The following is a 24,388-nucleotide window of genomic DNA, read 5'->3' as shown; positions in this document are numbered from 1 at the left end:
AAATTTGGCAAGCAACAGAAGAAACTATTCTAATCAGGTGATCCCAGAAAACATGGAGAAAACACAGTGGTTCAGAGACTGGAAGAAGTTAACTACATACCAGTACCAAAGGAAAAAAAAATTTAAGAGAATGTGTGATCTATATACAATAACTTTATTTTCACATGGTAGCAAAATAATGTTATTCAACTCAGGTTAGTTGGATGCCAGATGTTCAAGTTAGACATTATTGCTGATGCATGTTAGATATTTGACAAAATCAAGGAGTAACAAATAGAAGTGTGTGTTTCATTGATTACAGAAAGGCCTTCAATTCTGTCAATACATCATTCTTGGATGTATTTAGAAAAATGGAATCTTTTATTGATCCCACTCAAATCCTATATGCAAGTCAGGAAAAATAGTGAAACAGAGTAGCTCCAGAATGACAAAGGAATGAGACAAAGCTGTACACTCTCTTATTTATTCAACTTACGTGCAGAATCTATATTGATTGGAAGAAGATTGGCAGTTTTAAAACTGGAGGAAGAAAAATCAATAACCTCTCCCAAACTGATGACACTATTTTGATAGCTGAAATATAAAAATATTTTTCAAGCTCAAATAATGAAAATTAAGTAACATTATGGAAAAAATAGCACTAGGATTAAATAAAAAGGTCAAACTAATGAAAATAGATACAGCAACCAATCTTAGAATTGACAATGAAATTATTGAAGTAGTGGATAATTTTTGCCTTTTAGGATTGACTAACAAAAGTAATGAAACAGACATCAAGAAATATACCATAAATTAGCATTTGCTAGATAGCAATGGGAGTTTTAGAAAAACATTGTTCAGTTGCTGGGACATTTCTATATTTAGAAAGATGAAAACTGTGCAGGCAATGCTTTTTCCTGTGAAACTCTAAGAAAGCAAAAGCTTTCAAAGAAGCAGGATAAAAAGAATATTGACATTTTTGAAACTTGGTGATGGAGAAGATTCTTGAGAATACCATGGATTGCCAAACAAAAGAACAAATGAATCATTGAACAAATTAACCTAGGATTCTTATCTGAGGCACAATAATTAGACTCAAAATATTCTACTTAACACTTTATGCAAAGACCTAACTCTGGAAAGGTGGAAGGAAAAAGAGGATGACCAGGAAAGAAGGTGGATGGATTCAATTACACTAGGTACACTGTTGGAAGATCTAAAGGACCAAATTGGGCACAAATCTTCCTGGAAAAATCTACCTATATGACAGCTAAGAATCCACACCAACTTGATGGCATATAAGACTTTTGTAACTTTTATTGTCTTTCTTTTACTAAGGTAGTATTGTCTGTACTGTTTCAGAACCTTTAGTTTGATTACGACTACCTTCTCTTCCAATCCAGCATTCTTAAAGCATATTTCTATCTATGTATATATTACTAAAACTCTTGTGTCTCTAAGTTATAATTGGGCAAAATGGTGCATCATGGAGCAAAACTTTTTCAACTGAGGCATCTCCAATGGGCTAACTTGTGGAATGCAATCAAAGCCTGGAACCCATGACTTCTGTGGAACTGAAATTTGGCAAATTTTATAAAATATTTTATGACATAATACAAAATGTCATAAAATATTTCCAGTGGTCAACTGCTGACATTTGACTGCTACACAATTCAACTTGGACTACTTCCAAGGCAGATACATTTCTGAATATTTTCCTGAGCTTTTAATAAGAACTTTTCCAGTACATTATGCCATCATTGAAGGTAGGAATCTGGTAACAAAGTATCTCTGAATTGATGACCCAATAGGTCACGAGTTGTCTAGTATAAATTAAACCAGTACAAGGATGATACAATATTTGTCTTCCTTCTCAGTTCTGAATAAGGACTGGGCAGAGATCCAGATTTAAATCGTAAAATGAAACTTGGTGTGCAGATAGCATTTGATAAGTATTTCCTAAAGCAGCTACATCTTTTCCTGGATTCCTATGACTGTCCATCACAGCTGATACATGATCCCAGAAAACACCACATTTAACAATCTAATAATATTCATTTTCATTCATTCTTGCTCTTTTCCTTTGACAAGGGAACTGTAAATCCAATCACGAGGAATACATAAAATCTTCACAGACACATGAAGAGAATCAGACACTCTCTATGTCAGGGGTGTCAAACTCGCAACGTCACGTGTCTCGACCTATCACTACTTTTTCCCCATTGCCAGCAATGGGGTGGATGTGGTTTTGGCGTGACGCATCCGGCCCACGGGCCGGCAGTTTGACACCCCTGCTCTATGTAAACAAAGCAGATCCATATTTTAATAGTTCTTCAGTCACATCATTTTCATTGCAGCCTTACCAATTTTAACATCAATCATTTAATCACTTGTATTTTTAATCAGCTAGAGGCTGCTTGCTTATCCCTCTTCATCTACCTCCATGTCCCTTTTCATTTCCACCCAAATCATAATTCCTCTTCTTTTTAATTCTAACCACCCCTTGCTCTGTAGAACATCATCACAGTAATCAAACCTTATATTTCCTCATAAAATATACACAGTCAAATTTTCTGGCTTACTGAATTATCCTTATTATTCTGATCATGTCTTCTTGGTCTTCTAATACCTGCTTATTTCTTTTAGCATGTCTTTCTTATATTTATGCCAACTCAAGGAAAATGTTGTTTGTATAGTTAGAGCAATAGTTTAATAATTTATAGGCTCATTTGCATCTCCTGTCTTTGATATGGGTATATATGCACCAATCTTTTTTTAAGCCGAGACTGCAGTCAATTTCACTGTGTGTTGATTTATTGCTGTTTTCCTACATTGCAAATATCTAGTATTTATTGGATAATCACTAATTGTAACAGATATTATGCTCTCATTTATTGAGCTACGCTCAATCATGTAATTAGTAATGTCCTTGATGCTATGAATAGAATATCATATAATAATCTGAATTAAAATGCAGTATACTGTTAATTCCATAACCCAAATACAGTAACTAACAATAAATTAAGATCATTGTAGCTCAATGCTGGCAATTCTAAAACAGCCCTGATACCATTTTGCAAAAATGAGGCAATGAATAGCGAAGCAGTAAAAAAAATAGTTGTATGTTTCTGATGTCTAATATCCTTTAATGAGTATTATCTTTATTCCATACAGTATTTCAGGAAAAAAATGTTTTATATTCAGGTTCAAAATTATAGTATGTTCTATATATCAGGGGTCCCCAACCTCTGGTCCATGGACCAGTAGTGGGCCGTGGCATGCCAGTAACCAGTCCGCACAAACAAGCAAAGCCCCATCCGTGAGATGTAGGCAACACTCAAAACGACGCACCCTCCAGTCCATGGAAAAACCTCTCTCCACGGAACCGGTCCCTGGTGCCCAAAAAGACCTCTGCTCTATATAACTGCATAGCTTTTCCTTCTTTCTTTGGCTTGACTGAAAAGAGGAAATAGATATTAAAATACAAACTGCAATATCTAAACAAAAGATTTAGCATAAATCTTGCTTTCTTCAGAACCAGATCCCTGATATCACGATAATTGTTGGCAATTGTTAAAAATGCTAATAAACAAGCAAAAAGACTTTAAAAGTTGGGAGATTGCACTCAAGACCCATTGGAATATTGAAATAGCAAATAATAGAAAGAAGAATATCATTCTACTTTTTATATTAGAAAATAAAATAAAATGGATAATCTATTTTCCTGATCTGTTTTATCTACCTAACTAGACCAATAAGTATTTTTCTGTACATTGCATAACAGACATTATTATGCAAACCTGCCCTTTAGATTTTCTAAAATCTTTTACTAAAGTTTCATTCTACTAGTTACACTTCATTATATCTAAAATATTATGCCTTGTTATTAAAGTGATGAGTTGGTTTTGCAGACCTCATATCTCACATGTCAAAGCCATGGAACAGGCTCCTTTGGGTATTATTAGTTCCACACAGCTGGAAATGATGGCCTGATAAATGCTTCCTGCCAAAGCAAAGTAAATCACAGAACAGTAGGTCTATTGTATCATGAAGTAAGGATTAAGTAATATGGGTTTATTTACTCAAAATATTAACATTCCACATCCTACAAAGACTCTTTTATCTACAGTACCTCTTAACTACTCTTCTTCAATTGATAAGAGTTTGAAATTAATTTTAAAAAACTTAGTTCATGCTGTTGCACAATAGTTCAAGGTAGTATCTTGCTATACTTCCCATTCAATGGCTGAATGCATATCTTGAAGGTAATTTTATCTTCTGGTATAATATATTTTACAAGCCCAGGCACAATTTACAATTAGAGTTATGACCTAGATCAGGGATCCCCAACAGCTGGGCCACAGACCGGTCCATGGTCTGTTAGGAACCAGGCTGGAGGTAAGACGAGGACAAGGAAGCAAAACCAAAACCATCCCCGGTCCTCAGTGCCAAAAAGGTTGGGGACTGCTGACAAAGATGAACCCATTCAACTTTTATTTATGCAACAACTTTAGTCAAGCAAACCATAGCTTTGAATATTATAAGCCCACAAATGTGATTTATACACCATGGTATGGAACAATACATGAAAAGAAAATACAGCTAATCATCAAATACCTGGTTACCACTTTCTTGCCAGGATGCTTCCCTCACCATTTTTATTTTTATGTTATAAAATGTCAGATAGGAAACTAAGCCTAGGCAGATGTCATATGAGGCATTACACTGCATCTAATTTTAGGAACCATAGCTCTACACCATTATTAGATTAGTGTGGTTTGGGTTAGTACACTGTGTATTCCAGTCAATTATTTATTCAATATACCATGGTTAAATCATTTGACATTTGAACTCAGAAACTGGATTATTCTAACTAAAAGCAGTATCATAGCTAGAAAAAAATCAAGTTATTAATTTCTATTATTTCAGCAACAGATTTGCAAATAGTTAATTTGCGTTCATAGTATAGCAGCTCCTTTAAGTTCAGTGAGCATCAAATTCAGAACTTTGTTCTAAACAAAACTGATAAAAGCATCATTCTCTTCTGAAATATAGTTTCATCTTTAATATTAAACTATGGATTTGTTGATTTTTTAAAAAGACAAATGCAGTGTGTGATGGTCTGCAGCATTTTTGTCAAATTGATGTGTACACATATAACATATGATTCATACCTGAATTTTTATTACAATATACAGTACATACAGACTAAGTTTTAAGACTAAGCAAATTAACTTTCTATAAAGTGCACTTTAATTTACAATAAAAGTTTTATTTTCTAATAATAAAAAGCATATTAAAGTATGTTCTCAGAATATGCAAAAATACTTGAGCAGAAAACTAATTTTATTTCTAACAAATGACATTATATCCACTGCCACAAAGTTTTCCAAATAATCAAGATCTCCATGCAAATAGACACATTTTAGCAGTTTTTGAGCCCTGAATTTCAACCAGAAATTACAACATTATGGTAACTTTGATATTCTAACCAGAGTGTCATTCTAGCAAATCTAATCAGGAAGAGTATGATACACAGAATCATAAGACAAATAAGGATCTTATTCTCCAATTTCAAGGCATTACATTTTCAAATATTAAATACTTGTTAATAAAAACTAAAAATACACATTGCTATTACCTTATTTTATATCAAATAGTACTAGAGATGTGTGTGAAGTAGTAAAAAGAGAAATAAAAAGGATACCATGGAAGATACGGTACTATAGACTACTTGAGCAGTCAGAACATACAGATGTAACTTATCTGCATCAGATGATCAGTCTTTAAAAAAAAAGCATACAGTAATGATAAAGGAAGTTTCAATTATCCTGACATCTATTGGGAATCTGTCAACAACCATATGACCAAAAATTCTCCTCTGCTCTTGCTGACAACTTCATTTTTCAGGTGGAAGAAAGAATAAATGAATAAGTTATGCTGGAACTAATCCTTGCCAACATAGAGAAATTGGTTAAAGTAGTGAAGGTGACCAACACCGTGGAGAAAATTGATCGAATTATATTTGAATTTGTGATGTCCAGAATAAAAGCAACTAAAACATAAATACTTGATTTCAGAAGAGCAGATATTGATGAATTGCAAGAGAAGGCAAGTCAGAACCAGCTTAAATCCCTAAGTAGAAAAGTGTGCAAATCCTACCAAACAAGGCACAATTGCCAGCAATCACCCCCACCAAAACGGGAAAATGGGAGAAATTTAAAGAGGGCAGAGTGGATGGACATCTGTAAAATACTGAAAAGAGAAGGCGACATCTACAGGAAATGATAACGGCATAGAAACTTCAGGGATTCTGTCAAAAATGCTGAAGTTCAGAATCAGCTAAGGCCTGTGCAAGATATTAAAAGAAATATCAAAGGTTTCTCTGGATATATTAAAAATAAAAGTTAAAGAGGAGTTAAGGTCCTTTGTGAGGATAAAGTAATGAATGGTAATGGTTACAAGGCAGAACTACCTAACTTCTATTTCAAACTCTTTTTTTCAGCAAAGAATGAATGGATCCTTAGTTGCTTCTTGTGATGCCACTGGAAGAAACGTTTTGCACCTTAGGATAAATGAGAAGAGGATAAAAAGAGAGCTTAGCTAATGTAAATAAATTCAGGTCTCCGGATTCAGATGAGTTATATCCCAGAATACTAAAGGAACTGGTAAGGATGATTGCAGAAATCTTTCTGCTAATTTCTGAGAACTCCTGGAAGGAGTGGTAAAATTCTTAAACAATAAAATACAGCAAATATAATGCAATACCGATCTTGAAAAAGGAAAAGAGGATCTGAAAAGATACAGATCAGTCAGCAGGATGTTTTTTACCAGACAAAATCATCAAATATTTTATAAAACAGCAACTTTATGGAGCTTGGATAGGTATGCCACAATTAATAGGAAGCAGCACAAATGTATCACAAATTACTGTATATCAGACTAATCTAATCTGATAGAATTTCTATCTTAGTAAATTAAGGGAACAACATAGATTTAGTGTACCTGGACCTTAGGAAAGCCTTCCACAAATTTCATCATAATATTCACCTTATATCAGCTCTTCCAAGTAAATCAGTTAGGAACGATGACTAGATGAAATAATTCTATTTTATTATAAAGCAGAATTAATATTTTCTTACAAGTCTGAAAGTACAAACCTTCTTCTGCTACTTTTAACTGCCTGGGCAATTAGGATTTTTTCCCCTAAATTTCTTTCTCTATAAAGCCACTGGGGGCTCCTGCCCTTTCTTGTCCAACTGTTTCCTAGGCAGCATCTCTTCCCCTTGTCACACAAGGTCAGACATGTCAAACTCGCGACGTCATGTGATGTCGTACAACATATCGGCAATGGGGTGGGCGCAGTTTCATCGTGACGCATCCGGCCCAGAGGCCGGCAGTTTGACACCCCTGCACAAGGTCATTCACACTTTCATTACCTTGTTTTGCTGGCATTATTTTTCAAGCCATATGAATAGGCAATGATCATGATATTACAGCTACACCATTATCTAGATATGTTTAGCCTACATAAGAAGATGGGAAATCTGATAGCAGTCTTCAAATAGTCAACAACTACAAGTATGTGTAAAGACTGTCAAATAGAAGAGCAGGTTAGGAGCATAGGTCTCTATGTGTGTGTTGACAATCATAAGTGTTCAGTGGAGTTTCCCTTTTTCTCTCTGGTCTGGCAGAGGAATGTTAGCGGGCTCTTTGGCACTTGAAAAGTTCTCTTATCCTGTGGAGAGTCTTTGCAAACAATAACCAGAGGTGCACCTGGAGATAACTGAGGCAATGGGAGCAGAGTTGGACTAGGTATTATTGAACTAAGGTAGACCACTCTATCTTCTTATTTATACCTGAGTCAGGCTGTTGATGCTGCATTTATTCCGCTGGCTTCTCCATTCTCCACTGCTCCTCCATTCTTGTTACTTATGACCTGGGAGAATCTGGAATAAGCTGAGCCAAATATGACCCACAATCTAATCCAGTGTGCCAGTACAGAGGTCAGGGAATGGAAAGGTTGGTGAATGAGGATGGATGAGCAGCAAGTGGGAGTGGATGAAGGTGAATGGTTGGTGATCACAACTACTGGCTGATAATCTGAGTGTCTGAGAGCAGAAAAACTAAGATTATTGTGGTTGTTCTATAGTTATTATGGAAGTAAGGGTGAAGGCATAGTTTGACTGGCTATGTTTATGTAATTATTGTGGATGGATAATCAAAAGAGAAAGAGAGCAGTTCCATTAATGTTGTGATAGGAAGGGGGGAATAAGATGGGGATATGGATTATTTAGTGGGAGGGTAAGACTCATGCTTACCATTGTCCTGCCTTCAAAATTCATCTCCAACTTCAGGTCATAAGATCTTCAGTGGCCCTGGACTCTGGTTGCTGTTTCTGAATGCTAGATTATATAAGAAACAAGTTCTATCTCATCCATGATCTCATTTGGATTTGGCAGCTGACATGTGGGGCGGGGGGGGGGTTGAATTTGGCACCAGCTGTGAGTCCAATTTAAAGAAAGTTGGGTGGCAATTGTCATCTCAAGACCTTCAGCTTTCAGAGGCTGTACTCCATTGTTACCCATGTGTGAAACATTCTGGTTGAAGTTACTGTGTGAGCTACTTGTCAGGCTAAGCCCAGGAACAATGAAGAGCAATTCAGTCAGAGTTCATTTCTCTATTTGCTTACACACAATACACAGAATGTTACCAGATTAAACCTTTCTACTCTTACCCTAATGGTTATACCCTGGAAGATTCTAGAGAGTTGCTATCCTAATTATCATCCTCCTATCCAAATCCAGGCTATGCTGCCTCCTCTCTCCCTCCCTCCATTTTGGAATCTTCTCCTTCCTTCCTGGGAAACTTCTGGTTCACTGTAGACCATCACACCATCTCGCCCTCTATAGGCACCATTCCTCACACTAGTTGCAATAGGTTTCCGGATGCAGTTCAAGGAGCTGGTTATCATCAATAAAGCCCTTTATGGCATTGGGTCTGGTTAGCTGAGGGACCCTCACAATTTCTACCCATCCTCTATGGTCTGACAAAGTTGGCATGTTCTGGGTCCCATCCATTAAACAGTGTTATTTGATGAAACCAAAAATGTTCTCAGTTACAGTGCGTGTCCTCTGAAATGGAACTCCCCAAAGAACAGCATAGCTTCCATCCTAACTTTATTCAAGCAAACTTTTAAAATTTGGCTCTTCCCCCAGGGAGACCTTTTGTGAGGAGGTTTGGTTAGTCAGAAATTGTTTTTTTTTTTCCCCACATACTTGCTTTTGGTAATGTCTCTATTGCATTTTTAAACTATGATAAAGTTGGGCAGCCTCTAAATTTAATAAATATCTACTTCTGTCCTCCAGCAGGGACTTCCAGTTATATGAGTTCTGTTCCATTAGACTCTAATTCAATATTTATGTAGTATTGATATAATTCATTTATAGGAGTTCTGTTTCATGGCACTCTAAGTCAATATTTATGTACTCTTGATACAGTTTTGTTTTCATACTGAAGTCATAATCATATTTTAAAATAGACATAGTGCTATTTGTTGCAAGATTAAAAACATGGATGCATACCACCAACAAAATCAAAGCATACACCGCAATCTTTTTTCTTCAAGATATCACAAATATTGGCAGTCTTCAGACAATAATAGAGCTTATTAATAAGACCTAAACTAGCCCTTTTGCCTTCTGAAACTAAATCCCACAGAATCCCCATGAAAGGTATACCTCCATATCTCTCACAAAATCCTATTGCGTGGAACACAGTTTGAAAACCCCTGGTACAGAATTCAGGTTTCTGTTTCTAGAGTTACATTAGCCAAAATGCTTTCTAATTATTCAACTGAAGAGCAAAGTCTACACTGCTTCTCTTTTATCTTTATAAATACTCTTATCTTTTTTCTCTTTCAAGCCACCATCTTTTCTTCTAACCCCTAAGGTTCTAAATTCTTAGTTTTGCATCTGTTCTCCTTATAATGAACTGACCACTTAACTCTTTACTTGTATTCTATTCATACACATAATCTCCCCAATTATCACCCTCTGTAAAGTCTAAAAGCATACTTTATCTTAAAACCCTCTGTGCTAAATCCATAAACCATACCTTTAGTGGCTGAATCCACACAACAAACTAAGCCAGAAGAAAGCAAATTTTATTTATTTATTTATTTATTTATTTAAAACATTTATGACAGGTGCTCATCTTTCAATCAACTCTGGGCAGTTCCCAATCAAAAATTAAAAGACATGTAAAATCATTTCAAAAGTACAAAACTCAAACAATTAAAACATTAAAAACAACAAATTATATTAAGTGATATGTTTCTAGGGCTAAGCCAAAGGAAATGCAGTAAAGGAATAATGCTCTCCACTTTCTTTTTATAACCAACATCGAAGAAATCATAAATTTCCTCTTCCAAGAATATATTCTTCATTACCAATTCTCACATTACAAGAAAAAAAGTCACTGTATGAAATAGTAATCTAAGACTTGTTTTGGTAGCTGAAATGATCTTGATAAAGAAACTGAGATTTTTCTTTCTGGTCAAAAGCAATGTATTAACTAATCTTGATATTTTTACTAAATAAAAATAACATTCAATCTTATTCTTACTTCCCAAGATAAAAACCCTTCTCTCAACTAGAAAAGCCAATTGGTGGGTAACACCAATGACAAATTATCCCTTATTAGCCATGGTTAGTTAAGAATGTCTGATGAACTCATGTTAAATTTATAGTTTCAGCTTGACATGTCTAACTAGGAACAAATAGTTCTATTTACTACTGGAAATATTCTATTTTTCAATCTCAAACTCAGGTTAAAAAGGAGAACTTAAATATTTAACCATAACATGAGAAATGTTCTTTTTGCAACTATAAATTAACATGCCTCATCATTGTCTGGTTTATATATAGAAAAATGGTCATACCCTTCATGGTAATTTAACCATGGTTCTTTAAACAAGTCATAGTAGCTGATTTGTACAATATACTGAGGCAAAGCCCAACAAATCATATTATAATTTAGCATTATGTGTCGATGCAGCCCAAAAAATAGTTATAATCAAGAAATATAGGATCCGATTTGGCATTTGATTACTTTGTCACTGTGAATAGTTTGAATGAGAAGCAGTTTGACTAAACAGCAGCAGCTAAAGAATTGTGTGCTCGAAAACATGTGCCATAAATAGCAGGTGTCTAAAAGGATTCTCAGGCCAGCAAAAACCAATCACATCACACAGGTGACTATCAGCAAGCTGTCAACCAGCATTCTAATTGCCTAAACATGGAAACTGCCGACAGTAGAAGAGAAATACAAAATGAAAATACCCTAAGGTTTCATTGAAAAGAACAAAAAGGAATCCTAATCTTAACCTCCATGAACAATTTATGCTCTCACAACTTGTAAGAAACTGTTTCAGTTGTGCATATGGATATCCATAGTATTTGTTGAAGAAATTCCTTTGGACACAATTTAGATCAGAGAAAAAAATCTTATCTACCATGGAAGCAATGGCAAACTGAAGACAGCTCCACAAGAGCAGAGCCAATGACCATGGTGGGAAGAGGATCCAATGAATTTCCCTGAACTCCTCCCCAGAATAAGAGAGGGATCTGGGATAATCCAGAATGCTCCATAAAGATGCCCCTCATGACAAGACTGTAAAACAGTGGGAGTAATGAAAATCAGCTTTGCCCAAACCATGGTTCAGAGCCTTTAAAAAGACACTGAGTTCACCCTTTTAACCACTTTCGCTAGAAATGGCTTGTAAATTGCTTTTTGGATACTAAGAACCTTCAGAAGGACACATTTTATTACACTGGGTAATTTTTCCTTCAATCCTCAATGAAAAAAGTTTCATGTAAGTTTAAGAACTTAAAGAAAAATATTTTATTTGGAAATAAGCAGCAAAAGGTTGATTAGAACATTGAGGGGTCAGATTGACTGGAATAAGATTCAGAAATAATTATAAGAATACTTCCTGTGTTTTTTTAAAAAACAATTCCATTAAAATATATGGAGATTTTGAATTTAAGTATAAGAAATCTTTCCCTAGGAAAATGTTGTGAATTAGAGAAAAAACATGATAAGAGAAGACCTTAAATGCTGGTCACTAAAGATGACCATACAGAATTAAAGATTATAATTAAAATAGAAAACCCGCTAGTTCAGAATGAAAAAAAGTATTTTAACTTGGGAAGAATATTTAGCAATAATGTACTCAGAACATTTGATTTAGATTGTTACTATAAAAATGAGATTAAAAGAGGAGATAGAAGAGGATACAACCGTGAATCAGGCTCTTTTGGATATGATTCAAAGTTTACAGGATGCAAAATCATATTGACAAAGATGAAGGAGTTTCTGAGAAAAGATAAAAAAAGAATGAAAAGAAATAATCTTTTGGAACACTACTTAAAGGGAGTGAACATCAAGACTTTTAAAAGTAAGATATTTTATAAAGTTGGGTTATTTGATCAAGGTTAAAATGTATATTTTTTTTGTAGTAGCTTTTGATGGATTTTTCTTGTCCAGAACTGAAAGAGGCTTTGAAGATTTGTTTATAGATAAAATATGGGAAAGAGGTTTTTTGTTGCTGTATTTTTAGCGGAAGTGAGAAGCTTTGGTATTAAAAACTAAGTGATAAACTTGTGAAGGGGGTTCTGAGAGGAGAATAACACAAAAAGTTAATTATTTGAACGGATTATTCATCATTTTTTAATTATGTTGTTTCTGGTAGCTCCTAATAGTTTTTTTTTTAAGTAAATGATAAGACTTTAAAGATTTGCTTATAGATATAAGAAACGGGAAGAAGTTTTTTGTTGTATTTTTGTTGATTTTTTTTATTATAAATTTTTACAATTTTACAATAAAAAACCCCTTCCCCAATCCCTTCCAACCCTCCCCCCTTCTTCCCAGAGCTGAATACAGGATTAACTAGAACTTAAAAGGAAAAACTTTTAAACTCAAATAAACCTCAAACAAATATAATTACATTCAATAAACAAATTATTAAGTACTTTAACTCCATTATGTATGAAAAACAGAAAGAGAAAAAGAAAAAAATTAACATTAAAATAATTTCTTTGTCATTACAATCCTACCAATTTACCATTATAATTTATTTTATCTATAATTCACAACTTCTGTTTCTTTCACAATTAATAAACCAATCATCTCCCTAATTTAATAACATTACAAAATATATTTCATATAAAGTAAATTAATTGGAATCTAGTCCACTATTAAAATATTATAAACTTTAAGTATAAATTTAAATACAAATTATTCAAAAAGCTAAATATTCTCTAATATCATACATATTATATAAAGTTTATCCATCTTTCTTTGTCATCACAATCAACACACATATAAGCATTACTTATACAATTGAAATCCCCTTATACATATTTAAAACAAAATATTCCTTTAAATGCTCCTTAAGTTTCTAAGCATACACTTCTTATCTAAAGTTTTCATTCAGTCTCCATAATCTTCTCTCCTCTTTTCCAATAACCAGTTCCATCCACAATGAGCTATAATCTGTCAATAACCTTGGAACAATCTTTACATTCTTTACCCATCTCTCTTATCCAATAACCTCGAGAAAGCTGCTTGAAGATCTGCCATTGAAGATTGCACCAAAGAACTCTTAGGTCTTGCTTCTCCCACAGACTCAGAAACAAATTCTTGTAATACTTCTTTAACCTCCTTTTTCTGTTGTTCCTTTTCCTTGCGTTTGTATACTGCCCGAGTCATTCTCTGCTCCTTCATCTTGACTTGTTGAGACCCCTCAGTCTGTAATTTTCCAACTTTCATCAATACAGCTTCTTCAGACTGCTGTTCTACCTTCTTCTCTTCCAAAACTTTAAACATTATAGGTGGTGATGAGCGTGTTCCCAAGACCGAAGTATAAAACTCCTTTGCTTTAAAAACAATATTAAGTCTATGACGTATCCCCGCAAAGCTCACCACTATTCCAATCGGAATATCCCATCTAAACAGCATCTGCCTCTTTTTAAGTTCATCTGCTAAAAAAGCAAACTCCTTTCTTCTTCTTAAAATTTTAGATGGGATCTCCTTTAAAATTATAACATCTTGTGCAGCAATCTGAAACCTCTTATTATAAAAAGCTTGTATAATTTCATTGCGCAGGGATCTTTTCCCAAAGTAAATTACCACATCCCTTGGCAAATTTCTTTGCTTTGCAACCCAAGAGTTAACTCTAAATATTTTTTCAATTTCTCTGAATATTTCCTCTTTTTCTCTATCCAAAATCACAACAAAGTCATTTGCAACCATCTCTCTCAGATCTCCTTGCAAATTTTCTCTCAAGCCTCTGATTCTTAAAGTGAACTCCATCTCTCTATATTGAAACATAAGAATCTCATCTTGTGAATTTTCCATCTTTTTTTCCATGCCTTCAAATTTTTCCTCCAACACCTCCACTTTATCTGCAACTTCTTCAACACGAAAATCCAACTTTTCAACAACAGAAGCAAGTCCTTTTAAAGCCAAAACTGTATCTTGCCTCAAGATCCTATTATTCTCCACTAAGATCTCTTTCACTTCTCCCCTAATTTGAGATATAGCATTTCCCATTACATCTTGCAAATCTTTTACCATTAATGACTGTGCAAGAGGAGAAGGTAATAATGTTGATTTAGATTGTTGCGCTGATAATATCGCCGAAGAAGAAGCCACCTTAGGAACTGTGGAAATTACTTGGCGCTTTGAAGCCATCTTAAAAGAAAAAAAATTGTTTCTTCTTTCTTCCTTCTTAAAAAATACAAAAAAAAGAAAAAAAAAGAATTAAACAAAAGAGAGGGAGATTAACTCCAAAAACCCAAATACTCCTTCAAAAAAATCATAATAAAAAAATAGAAAAAGAAAAGAAAAAAGAAATAATTAAATAGACAAAATCCGTTCCGTCTCCTTAAAAAAAAAAAACTTCAAATCGCCATTTTACTTTCCCTCTCAACAAAAGAAAAAAGAGAAAATGAAAGTAACTCTTTAAACTTAAAATCCAAACTTAAAATCAAAAAATAAAATCCTCTAATCAGCTCTGTCCGCTTTTTAAATAACTCACCAGTTCTCTTTAAGCGCGGAGGTGGGAGCAGCATCTTGCTTTGTCCCGAACAACAAGGGACAAAGGCACCTGAGAAGCGGAGACACCCTGAACTCTGTGGGAGCACTCCTTTCACCCCAAAAGAAAACTCCTTTGGGGATTTCAGAGGCTCTACCACTATTCAGGGTGAAACTCCCCTCCCTCCCTTGGCCCGGAAAGGAGGTTTTAAACCGCGGAACAGCTGATGCCTGCTGTTCTCAGCGGTTTAAACACTGTCTCAGGAGGACGGCTACAAAGTAGCCGCCATTGCAGCGCTACACCACCGGAAGCTCCTATTTTTGTTGATTTTTGAAAGAAAATGGCAAGTTACTGTGTAAAGGAACATGAAACTGATTTACTTGTTTAAGCTCTAAAAACTCTTAATGAACCTTTACTGACTAAGATTGAATGATGAGGCTTTATTATTTGCTAGATAAAAGATAAAATATGGGATGAAGAAAATTTGGTTGAAAAGTTAAGAGAAGGTGAAAAGTTACTGAAAAGGAACTTGTCTTGATGAAGAACAAACTTGCTTTTTTCTTTTTTAAATATATTTGTTTTCCTCTCTTTTTTATCTCTATACTTTTTTCTTTTTCTTAGTTTGTATTCGTTTTCTAATCTTTGTATCTTAAACTTCAATAAAAAATATAAAAGGAATGTTCACTGCTACTCATCTGAACAGCATAAACGCATTTGAAACTTCCTGCATCTTTTATGGAACTCCTACATGCTTTAGTTTCTTCTGTAGGTTTCCCAATGCTCAGAATGATATATTGTCAGGGAATTGCACAGCCGGTGTCCAAATGAAGTTATAGACTCTGACACAAACTTGTAGTTTTATATAAATATATTTTACATACATACATAGTCAGGCAAACATAAGCATCAGGTAAATCAGAGAGCACGCTGCTCTAGCTACTAAAATTAAACACCTTAACATATACCTCTAAATCTATATACCGTATTTTCCGGTGTATAAGATGACTTTCTAAAGCATGCAAATCAGCTCCGAAGTTGGGGGTCGTCTTATACGCCGAGTCGTCTTATACGCCGGAAATTACGGTAGTTTCTGGCATATAAGACGACTTTCTAGGCATGGAAATTGGCTCCGAAGTCGGGGGTCATCTTATACATCGAGTCGTCTTGTACGCCGGAAATTACAGTACCTGCTTTTTATTTTACAGTGCTGAAACTGTCAGCCTCCCCAGCTAGAGCAGATAGGAAACAAGAGGAGATGAGTTAATTCTACTTTATTGTAAGGTTGCATTAACAGAATCTTGCAAATCTGAAAGTAGAACCCCCCCCCCATTCTCTTTTTATAGCCTGATAATTTGGAAAGGATGCTTTCTGAGTTTCTTTCCCTGCAAATGTCACGCAGCTGCAGTCTCTGCCTCGCCCTCCCTTCTCTGAACATTCCCTAAACAGCATCTTTTCTAACAGACTCCCAAGGTCATTCCTACATAACATTATAAAAACATAGGAAATTTAATTCTGAAGGTCATTAGCCTTTTCTTGTATTGTTAACGTTGAACAAGAAGTTTACCCTTTATCCAACAAATACTGAAATATTTGGACCTTACTTCCATTGAATATAGTGGTGGTGACTACTCAACAGAACGCCTAGGGCTGCGTTGCAGTGCACTAATTCTGTTCATGTTGCTAAGAGAGATTCTGAGCTTCGCTTTTAAAAAAATGAGATGTCTCTAAATGATGAAAAAAAAGTTGCACTGGACCAATTATCAAGTTTATGAATATAAACTACAACTTTGAAGAATTTGGCTAAGGATATAAGCAATAACCGGAATTCTAAAAATCTTGGCTTTATTCTTCTCAGTTCCCTAGATGTGGCATTTCAATTTCAGTCATAGTCTGCTCTCCCCTTTCAATGTAAGTCCTTGTTACTAGCATATTTCAATATAGTAATACCAAGTGATGCTTAGAAACTTTTAACACAAACTTTTAATGCAAATTAGCACATTTGTTCAATGTTAAGAATTAAACTCCAGTGATTTCATCTGTTCAAGCAAATGCTACAACAGGATTGTTACCATATCTAGAACACACACTGCAATGTTACTGATATTACATCTTGCCAGATTAAAAGAAAAGGGGAAAGATCTCTGGGGGGGAAAAAAATTCCCCACTAATCCTTTTACCTAAAATGCCATAGACTGCTATCCTAGCCACAGCTCTGGTTTGAGAACTGACCCAGTTTCTAGGTAGCAAATTTTATCAGTGACACAGAACAAATCTACAGAGGCTGTATTTTGATTTACAGATGAGTTCTGCATTTATATTTCCTCCCTTCCTTCCTTTCAAAAATAGATACGCTGTGTGTGTGTTTTCCATACAAATTATTCCAAGTAATATATGCTAAATTCTGCAGAGCCCATTTGGCCAAAGACTAATAACCCCCCTTGGGAGCTGACACCAACTTTCAGCAATAGCCCACTGCTGCAGATTAGCACAGGAACATATGCTGCAGAGGCATCCAGCTTGCCTTTCTCACATTAAGATAGTATTTTCACTATCTCACACAAATCCTTCGTCTTTTTCATTCTGTTTTTATAGTGAAATAGAATAGAATAAATATTCTGGCACTTCAAATAAAAAAAACTGCAATTGATTTTTGTAACCATTATCAAATTTTGCATCTCTTAAGCTCACTCTATCAAATTCAAGATCATTTTGCATTATTCACAGTAGCAAGTGTGCAACGTTTTCCCATTGTGCTGAGCTATTTACTTTCTTTTTAAATGAAGTAACTCTCCTTCCTTCATCTGATTTTTTTAAAAGCTACATTCAGTTTTGAAGTCCGCAAAGGTAAATTGACAAAAAAAAAAAATACATTCAATGGAATATTAACAAATAGCCTAAAGCAGAAAATCATATCCATCCAGGCATTAAAGTTACCTCAAGAAAGATATAATCCCATCAAAATGGTAGGCTGCAGTTCAAATATTAACTAGCTGTTATGTTGCAATAATTACTCCATCTTTGCATACATCATTGCATGCATTATTTTTGCATCGCTGTGGAATATTTAAGTTAAAGAACTCCTTTTGTTTAAAAAAAAGACAAGCCATATTACACTTTTTTCCACTAAAAAATGCAAACCCACATCCATACAAGTTAAAAAAAAAAATCAAGATCTAGTCTTTTTTTCAACTTTCAGCAATTATGCCTTTTCTACAAAAAATGGGAACAGGCAGCTTTTTCTATGTAATTTCAGCAGTATCATATTGTGCATGCAGTCTAAAGATGAGAAAGTGGTTCAATACTTACTGAAAGCAGCTACTGCCAGAGCCAGCGTAACAATAATGGAGGCCCACGAAACCCACAATGCTTTCTTTCTGTAGTTTTGAGCTTCATGAGGTTTTAATTTTGTACTGCTTTCTAGTAAACCTGATGAGAAGAAACAAACGTATATCTATTGCTTTAGTCTTCTCCTTGCCACGAATTATAACTGGATTAGTACATAATCTACCAAGTATGCCCTCTGTATATTTGAATCTTACAGTAGAGGCCAATCAATCGTTTTATTACAAGTAAGGTGTGTTGCTTCAGTTCTGAGCCTAGATTTCTATAAGGTTGAAGGAGTCTAATTACCACCTGGACCATATTGTAATCTTAAAGGAGGTTGTGTATATATGAAGGCTTCACATTATCCTTAAGGCTCTGCATTTACACTGAAATTCTTAATTAGGTATCAAAGCACAAAGGAATGCTTCCTTGGGATTCTGATCAGTCAAAAACAGAAACCTAAAAGGTAGCTCTGTGTGTATCTGTGTTTGTGTGTGCATGTGTGTGTGAGGGAGGGGTGGAGAGAGAGAGAGAGAGATGACATATCTAGATATAGGTGATAATAGAATTTATTTCCATTTTATTATTTTATTTTTTCAGTTCTAAGTTTATTGTTATGTCTGCAATTTTAACTTGTCTATTTAACGACATTTGAAAAATTGTTCTTGGTTTCCCCTTTTCCTTAAATATTATTTTAATTTCTGGATAAAAAGCAAATTCCTACTTTAGTACTATTACCTTACATGAAAGCACATAGTCTTATCAAATCAGGTCTAACTATCAAAGGATTAGACAAAGCCCTCTGAATTAGTGAATTTTATGATAAAAAGTACTACAGGTCTTTGTAACCAAGGCCTTAGGGAAAGCTATTCATAAGATAATAAACTATAAATAAATAAAAGTCTAATGTCTGTAATGGGTGGAAGACATACAACCCTTCTTCCTGTACCATTTTTTTTAATAATTTAATATGCTTACTTTTACTAATTAAAATCAGTGCATTCTAATTGAAACTAAAATAACTGAATCTATTAAATTAAGCCAGGTAAAATAGATACTATTCAGTTCTTTCAGTTTAAAGTGATTTAGTAGTTATTTAGTTACAACTGTTAACCCTTTAAAGACCTATGGCATATAAATACCCATATATGATAGACACCTTTGCAATTATATACAAACATAATATTCCTACCAGCTATACAGAAAAAATATTTTCTTATATGCATCATACTTCTGAGCAAGTGCAAAAATTCCTCTAGAATAACGGTTCAAATAAGTTATATTATAAAAGGCAATACAATACACATTATTTAAAGGCCACAATTCCTGGACAAAAATATTCTCTTTTTAAATAATTCTAAATGTTTTTATATCATAAAATTTTACCATGCATTGTGATGTAATTGTGTGTTTTATATCCATCTTTATTTAAAAATAAATTTTATAATTTATTTCTGCTCACAACTTTATGAAATTGATACTTTATGTTGTATAAATTATCACATTTTATATTTTCTGATTATTTCTTGCTCTATTAATGGCATAAATTTCTCTGTTTTCTAACAAATGAGAGAAATTTTTTATAAATAATATTTTAAGAGATTGACTTTAAACTTTCTAAACGGGCCACATATAAAACCTCCATGTATTGGGACCCAATGAAAAGCACCTGACATTTGCCTAGTGCAATTAACAAACATTTAATGATAAAAAAATATTTCTAACATTTTCCTGGGAGCAAATATAGAAATAAGCTTAGGGGATTCTTTGTCTCCAACACACATTTATGTCCCCAACATGCACTTATTTTCTCTTTTATCATTTTAGTTCCTCTTCCTCATATCTGACAAAATCTCTGCAGGAGCATATACTGCAAAAGGTAACAGTGGGAGGAGTATTCTTGGTTAAATAAAGACCATGCTATTCCTGGACTCAAACTCTTGAAATTGGACCTTACACATATTGTTAACACATTCCCTTGAGTTCCAAAGTAATAAGCAAGTTACCTCCTGATTTTAACTACTTTTAATTTAAAAACTGACACACCACCTCATTCATCACCACCAATTTTACACAATGGAACTACTGCCAGAACATTATCTGGGGAACAAATCTAAAAGAAGCCACTGAAAAGAAGAATTAGAAACAATAACTGAAAGAAAAAAGCAAGGAGTATAAATTCAAAGGAATGTCTGAATTCAAAGAGAACTTCCTTGCCATTGTGGGAGATGGAGAGGGGGAGATTGAAAGAAAGGGGGGGGTATGCAAAGCCAATAAATAGGAAGTGCAGGGCAGGTGCCACCACAGGCAGGAGACAATAGACCAAGTGTCCCTTCCCTGTAAGGAAGGGTGGAGATGGATACACAGCATCCTTTCTTTGCAGTGAATGAGGCCGCCTGCTTGCAAGTCAGTGAATGCATCTGGATTTGCATTTTGCATGCTAGCCTTCAAGCACACCCATTTAAAAAAAAAAAAAGTGGGTGGCATGGGATGTTTTTATTTTTCTATCCTGGTAGATGCTTTTCTGCGTATTTTCAAATAAGGGGAGGAAAAAAATCAGGAAGATGTGCAGGAAACCAACTCCAGCTGCCTAGACGGAAAAACAGATTCTTTTTCCCCCGTTTAGGAGAGAGAAGTCAACGGAGGCCCTCAGGTCGGTGTTAAAGGTGAAGACGGCGAGGAGTCTTAGGGACCCCTAAAGCGATTTCTTGTCGCATAAACTTGTATGAACAGCAGCGTTAATACAGCGCCTCAGGAACGAGAGCCAGGACAGGAGTGGGCAAAGCGAGGCTAGTGAGGAGGGGAGGGGCGAATTGGGCCAGAGAGATGGAGATTTTGAGAGGAAAAAAGGTCGTAGGGTTCTGGAAGTACAGGACGGCGCGGACCCGAGCGAGTCCCAGGCCAGGCAATCGTTAACCGAGGACGAGCCGCAGGAGGAAGGCATCGCTCGGGGGTGACCAAGTGACCTAAGCAAAATGTAGCTCTGCGCAAAGGAGGGCGCGCGCCGGCCGCCGGCTGGAAGAGTTGAGAAGGGCTGGTGGGCTTCGCTGAAGCGGCTTTGAAGCGAAGCGGAAATCAGGGGAGGGCTGGACGAGGTGCCGACTACAGAAAGTCAATTGGGAGAGGGGGGGAAAGGGGGGGGTCTCTTCTGTGGAGAAGCGCCAATCAACCAAGCGGGGCTCCCCCAGAAGTCGCCGGGGAGAATGTGTGCCGCGCGCCAGGGCTTTGGGGGGGGGGGGGAAGCGGCAACTTAAGCAGGGCTCGAACGCCGGGAGAGGCGAGAGAAAAAGAAGCGGAGAAAAGGCTGGGTGAGTGGTGTGGGTGGGGCAACGGGCGCCGCAGGCTTGGACCTGGGACGAGGCGGCGGGCAGCGTCCCCGGACCGAAGGGCTCACCTCTATCTTCCACCTCTTCGCTGAATTGGACGTCCTCCCCGACGCGCAGGTGCTCGCCTTGTTGCGGCTCGCGGGCAGGATAAGCCGGCGTGGGAGCGGTGCCGGGAGGCTGCAAAATGGTGGGTTCTGGGGTGCTACCCAGCTCGTCCCCGACTGGAAATGCCTCCATGGTTAGCTGAGCAAGAAGATGGGAAGCGGAGCAACGAAAGAAGGCGGTGGCGCCAGGAGGAGGAGGAGGAGGAGCGGCGGGGGAGGGAAAGAGAGAGGAAACACTTAGAACCGCGCGGACGGACCGACGGACGGAGAGACGGCGAACTGCCCCTCGCCTCGCTTTCCCCCGGCCGCCGCTCTGCCTCGCCAATCAACCGCAGGTGGAACCCGCCAGCAATCCGCCCTGGCCACGGAGCTCCTCCTCCCCTTCGCGAGGTGGCAGCGGAGCGTGCAAACTATTCCCGGACTGAGGGGCGCGGGAGATTTGGGAAGGTGTTGGGGGGGGGGGAGAACGTTCTAACTCCAGAAGGGCCTCGCTCGGTGCAGCGCTCCAGCCTGGCGCACGCCACCACGCCCTCCTCCACGCCTCCCAATCGGAAGCTGTTGGCCCCACGCGCCCAACTCCCTTAAAAGCTGGACATTAAAGGGAACTGCTGGGACCGGCCACGTGCCGCAGCCCTCCCCCCCTTGGAGATGCCTTAGTTCAGAGTTTCCTCCTCGACTTCTTAACTACCGGTAGTAAGCGAAGGTTATCGCACCTTGGCTGAAATACTCCCGAAGATCCTAAGGTTGGATGACGTTGGGACCAACGCAAGGGGGGAATATTTATAACTCATGGTTGAAATGAGGGGTCCTTGGTGCTCTCGGAGCTTTGTGGTTTTCTTGCAGACATTTCATTACCCAAATTTTTGGGTAATGAAACGTCTGCATAAGAACAACCGAGCTCAGAGAGCACCAAGGACCCCACATTGGGACCAAAGTAATACCAGCAGTTACCCGCGTTTCCCAACTCTGCTGTACCCTTAATGTATTAAATGTATATGCTGCCCCATTCCCCAAGACTCTGGGCATCTTCCCACTTAAGGCAGCCCAAGCTGACTTTTCTTCCAAAGCTCCAGGTGATTATGCTGGAATAAGGAATGAACTTCCCCTGCAACTCTGCGAATGTTGAGAGCTCCAAATCCTCTAGTTTAACATACACATTATCATCACCTGGTAGCTCCTTAAATATATTAGACTCACAGCCTCAAATGCAGAACCCATCTTTTCGCAGCTAGAGATTTAACAGAAGGAGGGAAGGCTGAACCTGTAACTGGTGCCATCTTTATTTTGGTTAGCAGAGTCAGATTGGCTAGTGAACCCCATCCAGCTATTGCCAGGGGCTTGAATAGGAAAGGAAGAAGAATGATAATATTTTGGACTGTAGTCTAGTCTCCATCTTCTACATCAGGGGTGTCAAACTCAATTTCATTGAGGGCCGCATCAGCATTGCGGTTGCCCTTGGGGGGCCGGGTGGGTGTGGGCAGGGTGAGTGCGGCCTACTGGGTGGGCGTGGATGGAGTGGGTATGGCCTACTGGGTGGGTATGGCCAGCTCTACATCGTTCGCCCCACTGCCTGCCAAAACCCCTTCCCTGGAGCCCATCAAGCCAGATATGCGAAGTAGGCGAGGGCCATTTGCTGGCCACTTCCAGACGATGGTGCATTTCTTCATTCCTCACAAAGGGTGACACCTCCCCAGTATGCCCCCAGGGGGCGGGGCCAACACGGCAGGGGCTGGTTCCTCGCTGTTTCCAGACGGCCTTGTGGAGCTAAGACTGAATGTGTTTCAGCATCGATGGCCACCACAAAATTGTACATTGACTCCCAGCTGGCCTGGGCCACGGCCAAGGCAGAGGGAGCCGTTCACTCACTGTTTCCAGAATGGCTTCATGGGCCACATGAAACCATTTCACAGGCTGCATCTGGCCCCCGGGCCTTGTGTTTGACATGTCTGTTCTACATGGACTTCTTTAGTATCAAAGTGCATGCAAAAGGGATGCAGCTCAATGAAAAGACACGAGTAGTAAAACTAAGACAACCTACACCTTTGTAAGAAGTCAGTGCATATGCCAACCAAAGCAATAATCATTATAAGAGTGATGGGTTCAGTTCCCCCAATCGCTCATTTAGAACCATTCTGCTTCATTGTGTGTATTCAAAATATTGTATCCCATTTTGGTAACTAGTCATTTTATTAAGCTGTAGTTTACTGATTTAGGATTAACTAAATCAGGGTCCCCAACCCCTAGTACGTGGAGCAGCACCAGGCCGCAGCATGCCAGAAACTGGGCCACGCAAACAAGCTAAGTTCCATCCATGGGATGCAGGCACCACACAAAACCACGCCCCCTCTGGTCCCCTCTCTCCATGGAACTGGTCCCTGGTGCCCAAAAGGTTGGAGCCACTGAACTAAATCAATATAATTAGCTAGGTTCCCCCCCCCACACATACTATTCTGACTTTACCATCCTAGCCCCATTTCTTGGGGAATGAACTTTTCTGAAATCCTTGGGCTTTTATTTTGTCCAAGAATAACTATAAATGTAATTCTCCCTTGATT

General features: G+C 37.3%; 1 protein-coding gene across 1 annotated transcript in view; it reads right to left on the bottom strand.

The window, feature by feature from the left end:
* The window catches only part of TMEM163 (transmembrane protein 163), an 82,282-nt gene extending 59,845 nt beyond the window's left edge, over window positions 1-22,437 (bottom strand). The window contains exons 1-2 of the mRNA XM_039328246.1: window positions 21,798-22,437; window positions 18,386-18,505 (exon numbers count right to left, since the gene is read on the bottom strand). Of these exons, the coding sequence (XP_039184180.1) occupies window positions 18,386-18,505; window positions 21,798-21,966 (289 nt within the window). The 5' untranslated portion in view covers window positions 21,967-22,437. The remainder of the gene's footprint in view (window positions 1-18,385; window positions 18,506-21,797) is intronic.
* Between the last annotated feature and the right edge of the window lie 1,951 nt (window positions 22,438-24,388).

The sequence above is a fragment of the Crotalus tigris genome, unplaced genomic scaffold, assembly GCF_016545835.1.
Source record: "Crotalus tigris isolate CLP2741 ecotype Arizona unplaced genomic scaffold, ASM1654583v1 scf7180000024374.3283719, whole genome shotgun sequence".
NCBI classification, from domain to species: Eukaryota; Metazoa; Chordata; class Lepidosauria; order Squamata; family Viperidae; genus Crotalus; species Crotalus tigris.
The sequence above is the reverse complement of the archived record's forward strand: the minus strand, read 5'-3'. Positions and strand labels throughout refer to the sequence as shown.